This window comes from Callorhinus ursinus, unplaced genomic scaffold, assembly GCF_003265705.2.
Source record: "Callorhinus ursinus isolate GAN/ISIS: 27379988/994484 unplaced genomic scaffold, GSC_fseal_2.0 scaffold13, whole genome shotgun sequence".
Taxonomy (NCBI): Eukaryota; Metazoa; Chordata; class Mammalia; order Carnivora; family Otariidae; genus Callorhinus; species Callorhinus ursinus.
The window spans coordinates 10,211,457-10,232,765 of record NW_027397075.1 but is presented as its reverse complement, the minus strand read 5'-3'; the positions used below and the strand labels follow the sequence as shown (position 1 = coordinate 10,232,765).

Here is a 21,309-nt window from a genome sequence, read left to right as displayed (position 1 = left end):
AGAAAGGCAGATAGCTTAAATAGCTTGCCCAAGGCCGGGCAGCTGGTAAGTGGCCAAGCCAGGACTCAAACCCAGCAGTCTGGCTCCAGAGTTTTTGCTCTGTACCTCTTCACTATACTTCCTCTATCCTTAGAGTTATTCTCCTCTGACCAAGACCAATGTACTTGGATAAACCTAGTCAGGGAACAAGCATACCCAGATTTTAGTCCCAGAATCCCGCCTTCCAGAATTCAAGTCTCAAAAGACACGACAAAGAAAGGTTTCTGGATGGAAGAAGAATGGTCAAATTATTTGATTTTACCAGGAAGAACATACAGATTTCTTTCCCTTCACCTCTATAACATACAGACTACATTTTTTTGGTGTTAAAGAAGCAAAAAGAAGGGCAGGGGAGGAAGGAAGGAAAGGAAGGAAGGGGGAGAATGAGGGAGGAAGAAAGAAGAAAGAGAGCAAGCAAGCAAGCACACTTTATTTAATCTCCAGGGCAGAAACAGTGTCCATAGCCCTGAGAAACATGGTTTTTCATCTGCCTGTTGCTTGGCACAGTTTCACTGCCTAGAAGCCTGCAGAAATATTGGAAGTCAAGATCCAATATAATAATTGGCTTACAGATTTGAAGAAGGATGGACAGACTTTCCCATTTCCAAGATTCATTAGCCCAGCTCCCCCTCTAATAGACGAGGCTGGCTCTACGTGTAAGCCATTTTCTAATCAAATTGGCACACCGCTCACGCTCTGACTGGGTGTAAATGGGCAACTGCAGAATCGCTGTGCTTCAGCTAGGGCTGCCGGGGTAATGAGTGGGGTGGAATTTCTCTCACTGATGCTTGATCAGCATAAGTTCTTCATTCAGTCGCACTAAGGAGCCCCCCACCTTGAAAAAAATCCAGCCAAACATTATCGTGACTTCTACTTGCCAAAGACTCCCAGAGGACATTCCTGTGCCCCTGTGCTTCTTTGAAAATGTGCACCAGCTGTGAATTATCCTCAAACTCGACATACCTAGAAAATCTAACAGGAGTGTGGAACTCGGTGATGACAGTACGGAAAGCTTAGAATATCCAGAAGTTTGTGATCAGCACAGAAGGCAGCATGGCAGAAGGCTCATAATAGAAGGTATTAGTATCATTCAGATGTGAGCGTGGACCCCAGCTCTGCCCCGTAGCTACACGCTGTGCCTCTGTTTCCTCATTTACAAGTGTGGATGACACATCATTCCTCACAGGAACTTAACTCAGGGTTGCTAGTCATGCTAACATAAAACAGAAAAAAATCAAAAAACAAAATCTGATCAGAAAGAACCAGAAAGGGATTGGCAGTCTTTTGGGGGCCGATAGAAGAAAGATGGTGCATCACAAAGAAGAAACAGAACTCCCCATTGGTTCGTTCGTTTGCTCTCTGTCAAGAGAAATCATCTTCATTCAGGATGGGATAAACTTTGGTAGGGGTGATGGAGGCAGTTTTACTGAAACAGTCTTAGGACAATGTTAGCTCTAAATAAACCTAAGTATTTTACCTAGACTGATATCCTAAAACAATAGCGTAAGTTGGGTATGGATCATAAAATAGCATCGAGAATGTGTGGCAAATATCAGAGGGATAGGAGATTGGACACGGGAAACCATCAGATATCCTTGCAATTTTCAAAACAGATGGAAGGAAACTGGAGAGTCCTAGAAAATGTAGACTGGTGACTTCTCGTAAATCTGCAACTCACATCGGGGGAGACTTGTCAGAAGCATGGTTTGCGAATTTATTAAAGAGAAAAGCGTGTCAATAGACTCATGTATCAGTTTGTTTGGGATAAGACCCAGCGCATGTCATTTCTTCTCACCAGAGTTGTTGGTCTGGAGAGTGGGATAGACATACCAGGTGTGAATTTCAGCAAGACCATCAACAAGGACACCTTTGTTGGACACATATGGGATCCCCTCGAGGCAAGGTGGAGGAATATGGGAGGGATATTCAGAAAATTAGGTGGAGAATAAGTGATTGAGAGATTGATATCAAAGAGTCAGGATATTAAGAGTCATGCCTGGCGGTTTGGATTTGAGTGACCTCCATGAGCTTTGTCTTAGTTCTGCCCATGTGGCATTGTTCCTAAATGTCTGCATGGAGATGGACAGGGCTGCTTTTTGGTTGGAGGGCTACTGTGATGCACTGAGGGCGTGACTTTCCCACCTATTTCACAGATGACAAAATGAGGCAGGGGAAGTGTATTCATTTCCTAGGGCTGTTGTAACAAACTAGCACACACTGGGGGGGCTCCAAACAATAGAAATTTATTCTCTCACAGCCTGGAGGCCTGAGGTCTGAAAACAAGCTGTTGGCAGGGCCAGCTCTCTCTGAAGGCTCCAGGGGAAGATCTTCCCTGCCTCTTCCAGTTTCTGGTCGTTCCTGGTGTTCCTTGACTTGTGGTCACATCTCTCCATTCTCTGCCTGTGTTGTCATGTGGCCTTTTCTGGGTGTGTGTGTGTGTTCTTTATCCCGTCTTATGAGGATGCTGTCATGGATCAAGGACCCACCCTAATTCACTACAATTTCATTTCTATCCCTACCTTCCTTACATCTGCCAGGACCCTGTTTCCAAATAAGGTCACATTCTGAGATGACAGGTGGATGTGAATTTGTGGGGGACCCTGTTCAATCCGCTGCAGGAATTTATGGGGTGTATTCAAGGTCCCACAATTAAGTGTCAGATCCAGGAACTGAACTCATCTCTCTCTGCCTCATTTACCCCCTTTATCTTAGAGGAAGTGATCAGGAAAGAGAAAGGACTCAAATCTGAGTCATTTGAGGTGAAGTTGAGGAAATGTGGGTGTTTATCCTGAGAAGAAGATACTTGAGAAAGGAGATTATGGGCGTGGAGCAGAGTGGTGCCCCAGAAAGGGAACGTGTTTGGTCTGGTTTGGGCTGGGAGAAGCCTCACTTGGCCTATGGACTGTTCTAGAGCTGGAGCCGGGGTGGTGTGTAGGTGGTAAAGTGGCTGGAAAGCAGATACCCAGCAGCTGTGCTGTAGGAACGTGGCCCACAGCTTTGAAGGCAGAGAGGCAGAAAGAGTGAGTGGTCAAGAAAACTGACCCTCAGCCTCGTTGCCAGGCCTCAGATCCCAGCTCCACCTTTCACTTGCTGTGTCAGCTTGAACGGGCGGCTTAATTTCTCTGAGCCACAGACTAGGGAGGAAAATACTATCAGCCCCATCAAGAGGATACAATGATCCCCTGTGATAAAATGCACAGAAAGCCCTTAGTTCAGTACACCTCACAAAGCCAGTACTTAATGAATGCTTGGTTATCATGAGAGCTTAAATACTCCACTTTTCTGTGCTGCCAAAAGGCATCCCATGTGTCACCCACTGCCCATAGAAGGCAGGCAGCTTGATTCCCATCTGGCCATGGTGGTCCCAGTTTGCCTGCCCAGTACCCACGGAACCCTAGCGCCTCACCCATGGTGACCTGCAGTTCATCTCCTCCTCATTAGTGTAATTACAGAGGCTTTCCTCTTTCCCAGCAGCACTGCCAGTGGCAGTGAAGGAAGGTTTCAGCCAAGTTGACTGTCCGGACCTCCTCATTATTTAACGCACTCATTACTGAGGCTAGCCTGGCTTCCCAGCTCTGCTCTATCCAGCGAAGGAAACCAGCTCTCCTTTGCTTCCGTCCTCTGCTGGCTGCCAGCAAGCTCTGGATGGCTACCGTGTCTCCTCCTGTTCTCCTTAAAATTGGATGGTTTCATTTTTTTTTAATCAATCCTAATTTTTTTTTTTTTTAAGAAAACATTCAAACCCAGAGTCATGAGCAAATTACAAATTGGCCAGCTCCTGACGGGGAACACCACCCATGCAGAACTTTTTATATTAGGTCCGCTCGGGGAGCATTACTTCTCCCCGACCCAAGCTCTCTGATAATTCCCTGCTGGAATTAGAGATGGTATTCCTGAATAATCACAATGAACAAGTTGTTCATTGTTCAGTAGGTCTATCCTTGAATTTCACGAGCCATTTTGTTGGTGGTGACAGAGTTTTGTTTCATGCTCTCTGAGGGACCCTGGCTTGGGTCCATGTGAACTAAAAATGCTTTTGATGTCCCCAGATGCAAGCACAGCCCCTGCACTAAACCTTGTGAAACTTCCACACTCTCTGTGGCCCAGGGCGTGCCCTAACTTTGTGGAACGAGGCTCTTGGCCAGTGCGAGACTTGCTCCAATTGGGAAGGTGATGTGAGTCAGCAGAAATGACATGAAATGGCCAGAATTCAGTTCAACAAAGAGAGCAGAAGCACCCACTGTACAGAGATTGTAAGACCCCTGCCCTCTCCCCTCTCCTCCTGTCCTCAGGGCTGGGCTGATGAGGGGAGTGAGCCTGCTTTGGCAGCCTTTTGCTGCCTACCATTTATGAAGACACAGGAGCGCAGCTCTTTGAGAGCAGAGCTGCCCCCGATTCACCTGACCTCAGTCCCTCTCCAGATTCAATGTGCATAGGCATCACCTGGGATCCTGGAAAATGGAGATTCTGATCCAGTTGGTCTGGGGTGGGGTGTGAGGGAACTGCATTTCTAAGGAGCTGCCAGATGATGCCATGGCCCAAACTTTGAGTATCAAGGTCCTGTAAGGCAATCCAGGGAAAACTGTACTTGGGTTTCTGCACTTTGCATTTCCTTCCTCACCCACGATTGCCCATTCAACTGTGGAGCTGGCCCATTTATCCTAGTTAAAGGCTTCTACTGCTCCTTGTGATTATTCCTCATGATACTGATTACATTATACACTTAAATTAAATAAAATGCACCCTATTGAATGCACGGCACACAAAAAGAATATTTATTTGAATATTAAGTACAGATAAGACTTCCCCTGGGATTATTTCACAGCGCATTTGCCGAATTTAATTGCAAGGTTTTCCCACTCAGGTTCTTTCAGAACGCTACTTGTGAAAATATTTTCTTTCCGAAGGTAAAGCTGTGCTCTGTTGGTTTATTATTATTATTATTATTTTAAATCTGAAGAGCTGTCTGAGCTCAGTCATTACTTCCTGCGTCTAATTAATACTGATGATGACAAAGCAAACAGCCAGATGACCTAGATTTTCCTTTTAAATTGCCTGCGATTTACATGAATGCCTTCTCATTGTTTCAGAACTTTTGTGAACCCGAATTCTTCCAATAAAGATTCTTTAAGTTTAGGGGTTATAAGCGTTCATTTTTCATGAAGCATATATCTTCCAGCGCTCCTTCCATTAAGCTTTCCAGGAAGAGTGTGACTCTCTCTCTCTCTCTCTCTCTCCCCCTCCCTCTCTCTCTTTCGCGGGTGTGCGTGTGTGCGTGCGCGCGCACACACACACACACACGCACACACGGCAACCATAACAACCACCACCCAGGCAACCCTTTCAGACAACTGAACTGGAAAATTACAAAATGAACACTCCTCAAGCTTCTCCAGCTACAGGATTGTTCCCATTTCTTAAATGATGACATTTTGTAAAGTCGCGGAAATCAGGAATGGTAAGGACCTCTTATGGCTGTGTAAAGATTTCTTCAGATGCAGATAGCAGCATACCTTAGAAAAGCCAGCCTGGGGGATGTTCACCTGAGCTGCCTTCAACTGCAAAGTCATTTATGCCCCTATTTCCTTGTCTGGAAAATTGGTCCAATGGGACTTAGTTCACTTTGCTATTTGTTTTTTTCTGGTAGTGCAGTGGTTGTTACATGATTTATTTCTGTTGACATACTCTACGATCTGTGGATGTGAACTTTTAATGTTGCAGCACCAAACTTCCAGAAGCATCAGCCGCTTTTCAAATCCTTGGTTTTCTGTCACTGTGCTATTGTCCACCTAACATCTAAGCACAGAGCTGGGGCAGACCCAGTACATTGTCAACCTATAAAAAGGGATAGATAACAGCAACAGCAACCAATAGACTTGGGATTGACTTCACTTTCTTACAGTGAAAAGACACTTATTTGGTGCTTTCTGTATTCCCAGGCACTCTCTAATTGCTTCACAGATGTTAAGGTTCATTCAGACCTTTCGGTGACCCCTTGGGGTGTATGGGCAGATCCAGGTGAGGAATTTGTCTGAGCTCCCTAAACTAATAAGTTGCAGGGTTGAGAGTTGACCCTTGGAAATCTGGCTGTTAGAGTTTGTCCTTTTAACGGCTGCATTTAAGATGCCTTTCAGATGTCTCTCAATTAACATGATCAGGATGACTGCCCAGATAAGGCCAGTGGCCTGGGTGTCTCTGCTGAATCTATTTAATTGGGATGCAGATTATCAAATTACCAACTTGTGATAAAATTACCATTAGAACTTTGCAACATCTAACCAGAAAGAAAGAAAGAAGAAAAAAAAAACCTCCAGTTAAAACATCTTTGCGTGAAAATATCTTGAGAACCTATATCTATCCCATCTAAGTAGAGATACGCAGGTGGTATGTAAATCACCCACCTGGTTCTCCCCACGCTTTCCCACCTCTGGATGTGGAGAGGGGGATGACAAGAAGTCTGTCTTGAGATCTCCTGCACCATAATCAGAGTTTTCTGGCCATAAGGTAATGATGATCTTAGGAGACTGGTTCAGGGAAGCATGCCAAGCCCTTTTAGTTCCTCAGGACATTTTGTTGAGTGTTGTTTGAATTTTCTTGGCCAGAGCAAGAGGTTGGGGGGGGCAGTTATAACCCTTGATTATGAAGGAAAGGAATGATGATTACTTCTGCGTCTGAAACAAACAGAAATCATCTCCCTAATAACCACAATTGTTTTCTCCCTCCCTCCTCTGCCTCGGTTCACAAAATACCTTATTAAATCTGGAGAATAAAAATGTGCCTTGGGTAATGGTTTATTATTAGAATAAATAATAGGCAATATTTTCCCCCCACCTTGCAAGTTATCAGATGCAAAGACGTTTTCTGGTTTCACTTGGAAAAGTGTGTGCGTGTGTCCGAGCAGCCGGGCCTCTTTGTGGCCAGGGGGCTGCCCTGTCACTTGGAGGCCTGAAATTAACAACTCTGAGAGACTGCATCCTTGCAGGAAGCAGAGGGAAGCAGGAGGCTGAAGGGGTTCCTTGGCAGGTGCTGCTTGTAGCTGCCACCTCTTACTTGGTGTTTGTCTATGGAATCCGTCTGCCTGGATGCCTTTGTCTCAGACCTGGGGGTCTGGCTCTGTTGCTAATGGGGGTATTTAACAAGTGGGTGCACGGCACAGGAAGTGTAAAAAGCCTTTCTCCCTAAAGAAAACAGCTCTTGAAAACCCTGTTATTTGAGGCTCATTCAAGTTCTGCAGGCATCCTGACCTCTGACTTTCTTTTAATCAGATAACCAACACTTGGATCTCCCCAGTGACTTGCATCTGGAGCAGTGACTCTTGATAGAAGTACTGATACCAGCGAAATGATACAGTTTTACCAGGAACAACAGGAGAAGAAGTGCTCACTGCTCTATGTGTAGTGCCTGGCACATACCACACCATGCCACAGGTCATTTAAGTCCTGCAAACACTCAGTATTTTGAGATTTCAGGACATGCTCAATAAATTATCCCAAGTGTTGTTAGCCATCAGTTAGATATGTTAGAGCTTTCGGTCTTTGGGCTTATCTGCTCAAGGTTTGATATAACAACAAACCCATTATTCTTTTCCCCCAATTAGTACTTAGCCTGGCCAAGCTCTTTTCTCCTGTCCACCCCTGCATCTCCTGTCCACCCCTGCGTCTCCTGTCCACCCCTGCGTCTCCTGTCTACTACCCCTGCGTCTCCTGTCTACTACCCCTGCGTCTCCTGTCCACCCCTGCGTCTCCTGTCTACTACCCCTGCGTCTCCTCTCCACCCCTGCGTCTCCTGTCTACTACCCCTGCGTCTCCTGTTCACCCCTGCGTCTCCTGTCTACTACCCCTGCGTCTCCTGTTCACCCCTGCGTCTCCTGTCTACTACCCCTGCGTCTCCTGTCTACTACCCCTGCGTCTCCTGTCTACTACCCCTGCGTCTCCCCTCCAAAGCCGGCACCTCGGCAAGACGGCAGGACTTAAGGAGCGAATTCTAGTTCCCCCAAAGTTGAAATGAAATTGTTGGGGGAGAGATGAGTGGACTCCCCAGGTTGTTCTCTCAAATGCATTTTCTTCAATTTATACAACATGAGCCAGAATCGAGTTAATTAATCATGGCCGACTTGACTCGTGACTTTTTGTTTTCTTTTTTTTTCCCAATTGATTATTCCTTGCTTCTTTTCCTGAATCCTAAGCAATTACTACTTTCCCACACTCTTTTTTCTCCCTTATACCAAAAAAAAAAAAAAACCCACAAAAGACCCCCAAAACAAATGAAAAAGCCCAACCACAAGTGATGGACTTTGTACTTTCATATCTGACGTAAATGGTACTGTTTGCCTGGAATCAGAGGACACACTTCACTGTAGGATACATTTGGAAAGAGCAACGAGCTTTATTACAACCAATGTGATGGACTGCATTATATTCAGAGATTGAAGGTCTTCCTAAACTCAGCTCTCCAATAAACATTTTATATAAGAACCCAGAAGTAGAGTAGGCAGATCAACCTTTTTTTTTTTTCCTTTTACTTTTCCACTGAAGGGAATGCAAACTAAACTACAAAATACCCCCGAAAAATTGGAGTTGAGCTTTTTCTAGGATGGCCACCCTGGGTTTACCCTTTTGGTGTCTTGGGGAGTTATTTATAGCTCACATTAATTGAGTACCTACTATGTGGGTAGGTACTGGGCCAGGCCTGGACTTGATGTCCTACATCCAATTTCTCATTTAATCATTGCAATAAAAAATCAGCTTTTAAAAATTACACTATTACGACTGCTGTTCATTTGAATGTACAAAAGCAGTGGGCATTCATTGCAAGAAGCTGAAATAATAGAACCCAAGATTATGAGAAATAGCCTCTCTACTTCCTTGGTCCTCATTATTATTCTCATTCCCAGGACATAATTTTTGTGCTTTGTTTGCAGTTTGGTGTTTATCATTCCAGAATTTTTTCCCGTATAAATGGATATTTGCATGTGTATATATGTACAGCTTTTTTTTTTTTTAAGATTTTATTTATTTGTCAGAGAGAGAGAGAGAGAGCAAGCGATAGAGCACAAGCAGGGGGAGTAGCAGAGGGAGAGGGAGAAGCAGGCTTCCTGCGGAGCAGGGAGCCCGAGGCAGGGTTCAATCCCAGGACCCCGGGATCATGACCTGAGCCGAAGGCAGACGCCTAACTGACTGAGCCAGCCTGGCGCCCCTGTGTACAGCTTTTTAAACAAAAATGGGATCATATTTTAAAAATTGGTTCAACTTGCTTTGTTTTATTCATTCTATCATGGACACCATTTCATATCTGTGAATTTCTAATGAATCCGTAGTATTCCATAGTATAGATCAAGGGTTGGCAAATCATGGCCATAAGCCAAATGCAGCCCATAGCATTTTTCTGAAAATAAAGTTTTATTGAAACACAGCTGAAGCCATTTGTTGACACATTGATTTTGCTGCTTTCTCACCACAAGGGCCGGATTGAGGAGCTGTGGCAGACTCTATGGCCCTCCAAGCCAAAATTATTCACCATTTGGCTCTCATAGAAGAAGGTTTCCCACCCCTGTTATAGAGGAACCGCAATTTACTTAACCATTTTGGTACCGATGGACCCTGATATCGTCCATGCTCCAGCTCTGTGTTATGAGAAGTCATGCCCTTCCCTCCGCATTCCTCCCTCCATTCTGTTAAAGGAGCTCCTAGCTGAGGAATCTTTGAGGGAGAGGAATTGCACGTTCTGTGTTGTGACAGTTGTCAGCTGCTCCCTAACAGGTGTATACCAAGTTACACTCTAACCTGTGCGCTTTACGAGTGCCTATTTAGCCACCCATCTCCAAAGGATAATATCAAACCTTTAAAAATTTCAGGGCAGCCATCACCTATATATATTTATATACATGTACACATATATGCACTTATACACATATATGTATATACATACATATATATACTTTCTTTTGTTTTAAGAAAAGGGATCTGAGACTCAAAAAGTGTCATTAATTCAGCCAAATTCCCACAACCTATGGGGAGCAAAGCCAGGATTTAAACCCAAATCATTGGCCTAATTCTCCTTCTGAAAACCCCTGGCCCTCCCACTAATTCTTACAGCAATTTCTAGGATTTGTTGAATTATTTAAATGTGCCTGGTGCTTTCCTTAGTATCTTATGTGGATTATCTTATTTTGTGCTCACAAGAAAATTAGACACAAGGTAGGCACCATGTTATCCCCATTATACAGATGGGGAAATTGAGAACAGGGAGATGATACGATGTGGCTAATATTACCTAGATGATGTGCCATGATTGGACTGAAGCAGTCTGATTCCGGAGCCTCCAGTCTCCACTGGGGAAGAAACTCAGCCTGCAAAAGGATCCGGTGGACTTGTTAGAGAAATCTGATTTGGTGGAAAGTATCCCAGTTTAAACTCATCCAGCCACAAAGAGCAAAGTGTGCAGTTCTGTGCATTTATGGAGCTAAATAACATAGTCATTTCATCTTCTCTTGAAGACACCTGCAAGTATATAAACAATATCATGTTAGAGCAGCAGAAGAGCACTTGCTAAGGACAAAATGGGGTGCAGACTGGGGGTTGGGTTAAAAATGTGGGTTTCTTTGGTTTGGGTTGGTCCTTGATACTGGGAGCTGTGTACGGCACTGATTAAAAGAGGGACTTGAGTCAAGTCATCTGGATGGCAGTTGCCTCTCCAATACTTCCTAGGTTTGCAACTTCAGAAAGTCACTCCACCTAATTGTGCCTCGGTTTCCCCATCTGTAAACTGGAGCCAGGGATACTGTCTACTCATGATTTGGTGAGCATTAACCGAGATCTTCCTAAAAAGCTTGTAGCACATTTTTTGGCATGTCATAAACATCTCATAAAGCTTAACCACTGTTAATGTGAAATTCATTTTACTAAAAAATAATTAAAATCATTATTTTCCTGTTAACATGAGCAAAATACAAAGGTTTTGTAATACAAATGTACTTTCCTTACCCCCACCCCCCAATCCAGTGTTCTCCCTTACTTTGTCCTGCCTTCAGCTGGACTCTTTGCAATATCCTCTTCCCAAATCCTTGGGTAGGTCAGCCCACCCAACTCTTATTCATCCAATAAGGGTCAGATCAAGGACTCTATCTCTGAAAACACCTGACTGATGCCTTACTCAACTATTTTTCCCACACAGCAGACTGGGTTGGTGCCTCTCATTTGGGTGCCTGTGGGATCCCCCTCTATCACACTAGGACCTGGCACTATAATTTTCATTTTATTCATCTCTTCCCCTCTCTTTGGGGTTTTTTTCTTTTTTAAGGAAATGCACCATGTATCATTTATATCTACATCCCCTCCCATTACACAGTGTTTGTCAGATAGTAGGAACTCAAATATATACAATAATCCTGAAATGCATTAAGGAAAAGGCAAACTGTAGAATTCACCCTGGATACTTTGAAGCATGCCTTCATAGGGAATGCCATCTTATTTCAGAAGAATTTATAATGACTATGAAAATGGAGAATTTGAGAAATGTATGTAGGTACCAACTGATTTGACCTATTGAGTCCTATGTTGCTAGACTTCTTGGGGGTTTTCTTCTGAATAATTCACAAATGCTCTGAAATTTGGAATTTCAGAGTTAGAAATTTGGAATTTCTAACATTATATTATTTTAAACATTCTACACATCTGTTTATCCATTAATTTATGGTGTGTCTTATTTCTTTTGACTTGTACTTTTCCCAATTTAACTCAGTCTCTCATCAGTTTCCTCTTTGGCTTGATTCTTCTGCCATATTGAATTACTTGCCCTTCATAATCTCACTGGGATTTCCACACATTCTCCTCTCTCCTTGAAAGGATTTTGTTTAATTCATTCTTTCTTTGGATACATTTTCTAAAAAACAACAAAACAAACAAACAAAAAATAGCACATTTTTTTCAACTCTCTAAAACAAGGTGGTTGTGCTGTTGGCATATCTTATACTTCATTGTAGCTAATGTTTTTTGTGTTGTAATTATCAATGTACTGTTTTTCCCCCACTTAGTGAGTTCCAGAAGTCTTTTGTTTTTACTGTTGCATTCCTAGTACCTAGAACAGTGTCTGATATACAGAATGTACAGTATCTGTATGCATTTGCTGTTGAGTACATGGAGGAATGGATGGATAGACAAACAAATGAAATGAATGGACTCCAAAGATTGTCCTGGTCTCTAGAAAAAGAAAGTCAAATAAGACTCAGTCCTTTCCCTTGTAGATCCAGTCTAATGTGTAGGAGGGGCAATCAAACTAGTAATAGGGTCAGGATAAAGTGGGAAGAACTGATAAGAGAGAGCTCAAAGTCAGTAGAAGATGAAAAAGGCTGTCTGAGAAAGATTCTTTGGCCTGCTTGGCTCAATGAATATAGGAGATGGGAGAAGATGAATTCCTGCTATTAAACATCCCGTTCAACCAGGAGAGCAAAGGGTCTCATGCTGAAGTTTATTGCTTCAGTTTCTAACCTTTCATAAGTGCTTACTTGGCAACCTATCGAGAGTGGTATTTGATTCTCTGGAAGCATCTTAAAGGAGCAGCACCAGACCTCCCACTTTCCCTTTTTTCATTTAGGCTGTAAAATATAATGGTTCTGTGCATTACTGCCATGAGAGGGAAAAAAAAAATATTGCATGTTAGTTTCCAAATGAAATGACGTTTAGTGAAGTGTATATTTAAGATATTTTTCAAGGTTGGCTTTTAAAGAGTGCACTGGAAGGGTCTTTCTTCAAAACAGATCATAAGAATTTACAGGTGCCTTTTATTCTCTAGCCCTCTCTCATAATGGTTATGGGGAAAAAAATTTAAGAGGTCTAGCAATAACTAGTGAGCCTTCAGAGCATCATTATACACTGCTCCGAGTGTTGTGTGATGAGCACAGTTGTAACACATGCAGAGACCCATGATGGGACTCCGCCATCTTGCCTAACTGGCCAATTATACTCTGTCGCTTGGTGAAGAAGGGGCGGTGAGCAGCCACCTTATTCAGAAGATATGGGTATTACACAGTTGACTTCCAACCAAAGAGGTAATGGCAAATGTAGGCTTCATTAGGCAGCAGGTAGAGTGTGGTCATAAGGACATCCAATTCACAGAATATTTATGGGATTGGACAGGAACATGTCCCCAAAAGGATATTGTTTTTAGAATATTGGCAAATATTTAGGATATTGGCAAAAAGGACATTGTTTTCAGAATATTGGCAAAACAGGGGTGCCTGGGTGGCTCAGTCAGTTAAGCATCTGCCTTCGGCTCAGGTCATGATCCCAGGGTCCTGGGATCGAGCCCCGCATTGGGCTCCCTGCTCAGTGGGGAGTCTGCTTCTCCCTCTGCCTGCCACTCCCCCTGCTTGTGCTTGCATACTCTCTCTCTCTGACAAATAAATAAATAATATCTTTAAAAAAAAAGAATATTGGCAAAACAATATGGGATGCCATGCAGGAAAAATGAAAAAACAAAAAAACAAAAACTCAAATTAAAAAAACCAAATGTCCACTATAGAAATGACTCAAAATGTCCCTTTTTTTGTTATCTCCAAATCTCATTTTCCTTAATCAGCTTCATTCACAGGACAACAAAGCTATTTTCATGGCTACTGTTGAATTTTGCATTTGCTATGCTCTGTAATAGGAACATTATAATATGACATCACTTCACATTGTTTAGGTCAGTAGGCTCCTTTTTTTTTTTAAGATTTTATTTATTTATTCATGAGAGACAGAGAGAGAGAGAGAGAGAGAGAGAGAGAGAGAGAGAGAGAGGCAGAGGGAGAAGCAGGCTCCCAAGGAGCAGGGAGCCCGAAGCGGGACTTGATCCCAGGACCCTGGGATCATGACCTGAGCCGAAGGCAGACGCTTAACCATCTGAGCCACCCAGGCACCCACTCCTTGTTTTTTTAAATGTCATTGTGCTTCTGTGTGTCTGACAAACCCTCCTGGGTTTGAAGACACACGTTAAAAATATTAATCTTGTTATTAGATAAAGGATTTTATTTAGTTAATTAAAATGAAAGCTATCACTATAACAATAACAGTAACAGTAAAAACACATATTTCTGCAAGCCACTGATACTAAAATATTTTCCAATTATAAATGTCCTGCATGACATAAAGGATACTTTGAAAACCACAGCAAAGCATTAAGAAAAACATATTGTCATCAGTCTTTAATTGAACCTATGATTTAGTTTTAGATTGAGATATGTGGCCTGTTTGAGTTAATTTTTGTATAAAGAATGTGAGTTTTAGGTTGGGGTGTTTTGTTTTCTTTTGTTTCTGTATACAGACGTCCAATTATTCTAGCATTATTTGGTTTCAGGTATATCACATTTTGTTGTGGTGGTTTTGTTTCAAGTGGTTACTCAAAGGAATACAGTACATACATATTTCCCTTCTCTCAGTCTACATAGAGTCGATATTTTGCCATTTCAGCTGGAATGTAGAAACCTTATTGACATATGTGCCCCTTCACTCTTCTCTCTTCATATTCGGTTTATCTTAGGTACATTGCAAACCTTGTGAGGCAATTTTGTAATTTTTCTGCTTCCAACTATTACACATGTTTGAAAGAACTCAAGAGGAGTAGACTAGTCTATTATATTTATATTTACCCATATGTTTACCATTTCCTTTGCTCTTCCTCTTATCTTGATGTTCCACATTTTCTTCTGGTATTAAATTCCCTCTGTCTGGAGAACTTCCTGTAGCAATTCTATGAGAGCAGGTCTGTTGGCAATGAATTTTTTTTAGTTTCTTTCTCACCTTCATTTCTAATGGCTATTTTTTATGGAATTACAATTATGGATTGACACTTCTTTTCTTTCAACACTTAAAAAAATCATGTGCCACCTTCTTCTGGCCTGCCTGGTTTTTGTTTGTTTAAATGAGAAATCACAGTAATTTGGATTGTTACTCTCTCACAAATAATGCATCATTTGTCTCTGGCTGTTTTCAAAGTGTGATTTGGTTTTGTTTTGTTGTTTTCTTTGTTTTATTTTTCAGTTTTTAGCAGTCTGATTATATCTAGATGTGAATTTCTTGGGGTTGACCTCTTTAGGGTTTGCTGAGCTTAAATTTATAGGGTTATGTCATTTGCTAAATGTGGGGAATTTTTAGCCATTATTTCTTCAAATAATTTTTCTGCAGTGAACTCTAACTTTATTCTAGAATTCCAGTGACATGAATGTTATATCTTTTGGTATTATTCTACAGGTCCCTGGATTTACTTTTCTCTCTCTGTTATTTAGATTGTATGTTCTTAATTCTTATATATTCAAGTTCATTGAGTTTCTTCTGCTATCTCCATTGTACATTTGAACTCATTCCTTGAGTTTTATTTTTTTTTATTTAGCCTATTGTTTTTACAGTGCTAAAATTTCCACTTGATTCTTCTTTGTAGCTTCAATTCTTTTGCCAACAATGTTTATTGTTTTTTTTTTTTCATTTGTTTTACTGTGTTTTCCCTTACTTGTTGGAAATTTTTATAATAGCTGCTTAAAATCTTTATTTGACCATTTCAACATCTATGTCATCCCCATGTCAGTTTCTGTGACTATCTTTTCCCATGTGAGTTTAGATTTTCTGGTTTCTTTGTATGCCTAGTAATTCTGGTTGTATCCTGGGTACACTGGATATTAATGTTATGACACATTGGGTCTTATTCCTCTATGGAAATGGTTGATATTTTTGTGTTAGCAGGCAATTGATCCAGTTAGATTCAGGCTGAAAGTTCTTACCTTCCTTCTGTGGATTTTGCTTCCAATATCATTTCTGCTGTCAGAGCCTTTGCTGTAGTAGTTGGATCTATCCCACACGTATGCATCCCAGTGACCAGTCTGGGACCCAAACATTGGTCCATCCGGTTCAGTTCACAAAGTCGATGGCATCTGTTTGGGTCATGTGCATACATGTGTGGCTCAGGGGTGAGTGTTGAGTTCATAAAAGCACTACATGGTGTCATTCTCCCAAATTCTTTCCTTCCTTCCAAACTCTTTCCAGGATCCTCAGAGTATTTTTTATTTCCTAGGGTTCCCTTTTCTTGTCCTCCAGCCAGAGAGCTGGTACTTTCTTACATTGTTCCTGTGCTCCTGCAGCTAAGCCCGCCTTGTGGCCAAATGACAGAGGACAGAGAGAAAAATCAGTAGGGATTTGCTATCTTCTGGGACCAGAGCATCTCAGATCACAGAGAAACTTTCCCTCCTCCAGATGCTGGGCCTCTCTCTCTCTCTCTCTCTCTCTCTGTATTTTGATGCTTAATTCTGGGTTCTAGGCCACCTTGAATCCATGCCAGGGGATGCTGGTGAGGGGAACGGGGCATGAGCCCACCACTTGTCTAGTGGTACTTTGAACTCTTTTTTCTTGCCCACTCCACCTGCTATTGCTTACCTGGCAGAGACCGCAAATGGTTGCTCTGTGCATTCCATGCACACTTAACATTTGCACTGAGTGGCGGGAGACGGGGTGAAGTGTGCTTATTCCATCTTACCTAGAACCAGAACCTCCTCACCCACTTCACTTATTATACTGTGTGAACATAAACATAAAATAAAAGTTACCTTCTTAGCCCCTTCGAAGTGTACAATTTGGGAGCATTAAATGCATCCATGATGTTGCACAGCCATCACTCTCTAGTGTGAGAACTTTTTCATCTCCCCAAATGGAAACTTGGGAAGGGTTTCCCATGAAGCTGTCATTCTTCATGGCCTCTTCCCCAAATCCCCTGGCCACTGCTAATCTTACTTTCTGTCTCTGTGGATTTGCTCCACTTCATTTTTTAACAGTTTATGGAGATAAAATTTACATACTCTAAAGTCACTTATTTCAAGTGTATAATCCACTGTTTGTGTTTTGTATATTTATATAATTGTACCCATTTTCTTTTGAATATTTGGGAATATTTCCTCCCAGTTGTTTCTTCTCTTTTTCTTTTATCTTCCTTCCTTCCTTCCTTCCTTCTTTTTCTTTAAAATGATCTATTTTACTGAGTTTTTTAAAACAAAAGAGGAATTATAACATGTGCGCACCTTTGTAGCTTCTTTTCTCAAGAACTAAATAGTGCCTTTTAAACATTTCCCATTTCTGTTTTTCCCAAAACCGTGGTTCCAAATGTTGCATGTTGTGCCATCATATGAATGTACTAGAATTTATTTTTTAATTTTCCCATTACTGCACATTTTAATATTTACCATTTTTTCTTTCACAAATAATGCTGTAGTTAATTGATAGGTAAATAAACATCTGTTTGTATCTCTTCTTATTTTCTTAGGCGCTGTTCTCAGAGGTGATGTTTCTGGGTTAAAGGGAATTACAAAACACTGATTTGTAGATTTTGGGTCCTGGCATCTCCAAAATAAAGATTCTTGTTTTTGTTTTTGTTTTGGAGAAAGTAGAAAGAAGCTTTCAATACAAAATATATAAAATATACATCAGAAGTCAGTTCCTAAACCTTTTTATCCTTTAGTAAAAGTTTCAAAAACTGGCAATATACTGTCAGATGCAAGGAGTCAGGGGTTGCTTCATTGGTTAAAAAAAAAATACGAGAAATACACAGAATCCATTGTGAATGCAGACCCAGATTTTACTCCAGCCTAGCTATCTGAGCTGAAGGTAGAGTGAGCCAGTTCCCATAGAGGTAGAGTGGCCATATGTCTCAGTTTGCCTTGTCACTCCCACTTCACATCTGCTGTCCTTGGCATGGTCACTAATGCCACCCCACCCTCTCCTCCATCTCACATCCGTTTTTCCTGTTTGGACAACACATTATGTGGTCACTCTAAAGAAGCATCCTTGATTTTAAGAAGCACATTTTGGTAGGGCGAAGGTTACTGAGGCATGACGTATGTATCGTGAATCTCTCCTTTTTGAGCTTATGGTAGATATCACAAATTCATCAAAATTTCTTTGTCTGATACAAGTATTGTCCTCAGAATTCTCCCTAATACAGTTATATGGGGACTTAACTATGTCTGATTAGAACTGGACCATAAAATGGAGCCCATTTGCCAAGGCATGTGGGTGACACTGTTGACCCTTGACATGGGACAAGACAGCGTGCGATGGCCGGTGCCTAGCCCCGACCATTTTGAGCGGGTGTTCAGTGAAGAGTGCCAGCACTCTTAGACAGGGCAAGAGGGATTCTCACGCCGAGGGGAACCTTCATCCCCGGGCAGATTTTGCCTCCCATGCCCTCTACAGGATCTCTCTCCTCATTCCTCTTCAAGACTCTGGCTCATCCTAGCTGTGTTTCTGGATCACACGACTGAAAATCCAAATGAAGCTCTGGCTATGTAGACCTAAAGAAAAAAAAAATACGTAAGTAATTAATCCTGGGTCTGCTTTGAGCCGAGTGATTAGAAGCAACTTTCTATTTTCTTTCATGTTGTTTTTGTGCAGACCTGCTGATTTTTCCCCCTCTTTTTCTTTCCTTTGTAGGTTTCAAGACAACAGATGAATTGTGAAAGAGAGCAGCTAAGGGTAGGTGCATCTGCCAGTAAAATACTTCCTGGTTCTCGTTTCTGTATGATAAGCAAAAATTTCCTTGTCTCTCCCAAGACACAGGGTTCTAAATAGCGGGCTTCATCTTAAGACTGGTAGAGTTGAAAATATTTATCCCAGCTAATTTAGTATTGATTGAGCTGGTAAATACAGTATATCTTCTTTTGAAGTGCCATTATAGTAGATATGGATTTTTTGATTTAGATTCAGCAATAAATACTTCTCTTCTGGAATTTGTTTGACATCATTGTACTCTTTTTATGTACAACACGAGGTCTAAGTAATAACAAAGGTCAAAAGGATGTCTTGCTGCCTTCTTAATGTGAATACCAGACTGTTTGCTGAGTGGCTAAAATGCTCTTTTGCTGTTAACTGGAGTGGGTGAGCCACCGATATGTCAAGGGTATTTTCTAGGAGAATTCGAGTCCTCCATAGACCTTTCATTTTCAGTGGCATTTGTGTATATAGAAGAAAGAGACAGAATTTTAAACCTCATATGCTATTTACCTTCTTAAAAATGAAACTCTCTCAGCGCTCGTGTGTTAGGGGTAAAAAGTGTTCCCTGGCTGAGGGGAGGATGGTTTGCTTATAAATGCAGCTGGTTGGCATTTTTCTGCTCGTGGTATCACGGTTGATATCCTTCTTCGCGTGGATATGGTATCTTAAGAAATATCAGGATTGTCTCCCACCCCCTCCTATTGTATTTTTTAAAAATGCATTCATGCTTTGGATGGATGACTTTGAATTCATAATTGGCCCAGTTTTAATGTCACTGATGGAAGTTGGCAATTTTTACTGGACAGTGTACCTTATCATCATGTTTCCATATTATAAAAACCGGAGGAATCCACTGCTTTTGAAAACATCACAGTGAGGTTTGGGGTTGGGGGACCTAACTCAAGGTCCCTAAGCTCAAAGGGATCTATGCATCAGAATAATTTATTAAACCAGTCCAATGTCATTTATACACTGCCTTGTAACTTTTTAGAGCATTTACTTAATGCCGGTCTCAAGATGACAATGATTTCTAGAGTTCTTTCCATTTTACAATTGCTGTTGGCATCAGGTTTGTTAAGTCCTTGTGTAAAACAGAGTTTGGTTGCATGAAACTGAGGAAGTGAGTTGGGGATGTCTTTTTTTATGCATATTTATTTTATGTGGTCTCCCAGCATGGCTCTCTCTGTTAACCTCTCATCTATACCCACTTCACTCCTAAGTACCTGTGCCTACATTAGCTGTGATTCCTTCGTGAAATAGCCTTCAAGATGTTTTAAGCTTTCCCGAGCTCTCTTATTGCTTTTCCCTGCAGTCTGAATTACTGGTTCATCCTGGTAAATAATGTATTGCAACTTCAGATTTCTCTTCCTGTTTGGATGAGGACGATGGCCAGAACTAGGTCAGAGCTAGATAAAGAGGAATGCATGCTTTTGTCTCCAGGATCCCTGATAAACTCCTCAGAATTAAGATAATCCTGAAATCTCTTGCAAATGAGACTCGCCTGGCAAATTAGGGACTCCGGAGGCAATGAAGTGCTTGTGTGCAGTTTGAGGGGTTTATTATTTTGCATTGATGAGGACATTGGCAACAGGGGTGTGGTTTAGGAACAAGAATGGCGCCCTCCCCACTCTGTTGAATAAATTCAAGCTGTGGTTTGATATAATGGGTCATATAGTTTAGTCCCTGTGTGGCTCCAGTAGCCCCATATAAAATTATCTCTAATATCATGAATTGGTGCTTTGTTTGTCATTGCTATTGTAGTTTCTGTTTTTATATTTTAAACGAATTTATGTTTTGAATCAATGGAAAACACATTTAAGTCGATGGAATACCCATTTCTGTGGTTCAGAATTTTAAATGATACCAAAGGGAATGCAGTGAAGACTTCCTTTCTGGTTTGACTGTTGGTCATCTAGTGCCTTCCTGGGAGATGCCCAGTGTTAACTCTGCTGTCTGGCCTTTGACATCTATGGATATTTACTCTGTCTCCTCCTGTCTTCCTGTCCTAGCTGCGTACTCAGCCCCTCTACTACCTGAAAAGAGAACTTTCCTCATTAAGGTGATGGTTTTTTTTTTTTTTTAGGGTCCCTAGAAGAAATTTGGTTTTGATTTGAAATGCTAATACTTGGCCATCTCAATGAAATGCATTTTCCTTAATCTCATTTTTTTCTTCTTAGAAAGAGAGCAAGTGGGAGAAAAATAGTTATCTGTTTAGATACCATCACCATTCAAGAGTGCCTGCCTGCCAGCCACACTTTCAAAAATATGTTTTAAACACAGCAATCAAGCTGTGTTTCCAGATTTGCCGTACAAGATGACTGGACCATGGGCATGTGGTCGAGTTCATATTTCTTCATTAGTTCATTTTGTTACGTTGTCAGAAGTCAGGGATGCAAGTGGGTAATTATAAAATGCATCCCTTTTCCTTGGCCTCCTGGAAACAGCAGCTAATGCAGAAAGATACAACTGCTCTTTCGGTTTTGTGCGTGTGGGCACTGTGTAGGGACTGGCATGTCCCAGACCTGCTCCTCTGCTCTCCTTCTCCTTCTCACAAATTCTAAATTATCTTTTTTCCAAAATGGACTCCGAGGTCCATGTTCTATAAGATATTACAAATCTCAAACAAATTCTCTAATTAATTTTTAAAAAGTTGAAAAAAGGCAAACTTTTTTTTTTAGATACCTGAAGGACTTCTCAGAGCTTTTAATGTGCAAAAGTGAAGTACAGGGAGATGGTTATAATATGCGATGTTTTGTAAAAGCAT

At 41.5% G+C, this 21,309-nt stretch overlaps 1 protein-coding gene across 3 annotated transcripts in view; it reads left to right on the top strand.

Moving 5' to 3' along the window:
• Positions 1 to 21,309, top strand: part of RBFOX1 (RNA binding fox-1 homolog 1) — a 2,099,893-nt gene that overhangs the window by 1,503,393 nt on the left and 575,191 nt on the right. For all 3 annotated transcript variants that reach the window (XM_073899542.1, XM_073899544.1, XM_073899543.1), the window contains exon 7: positions 18,486 to 18,527. In XM_073899542.1, coding sequence (XP_073755643.1) covers positions 18,486 to 18,527 — 42 coding nt within the window. The remainder of the gene's footprint in view (positions 1 to 18,485; positions 18,528 to 21,309) is intronic.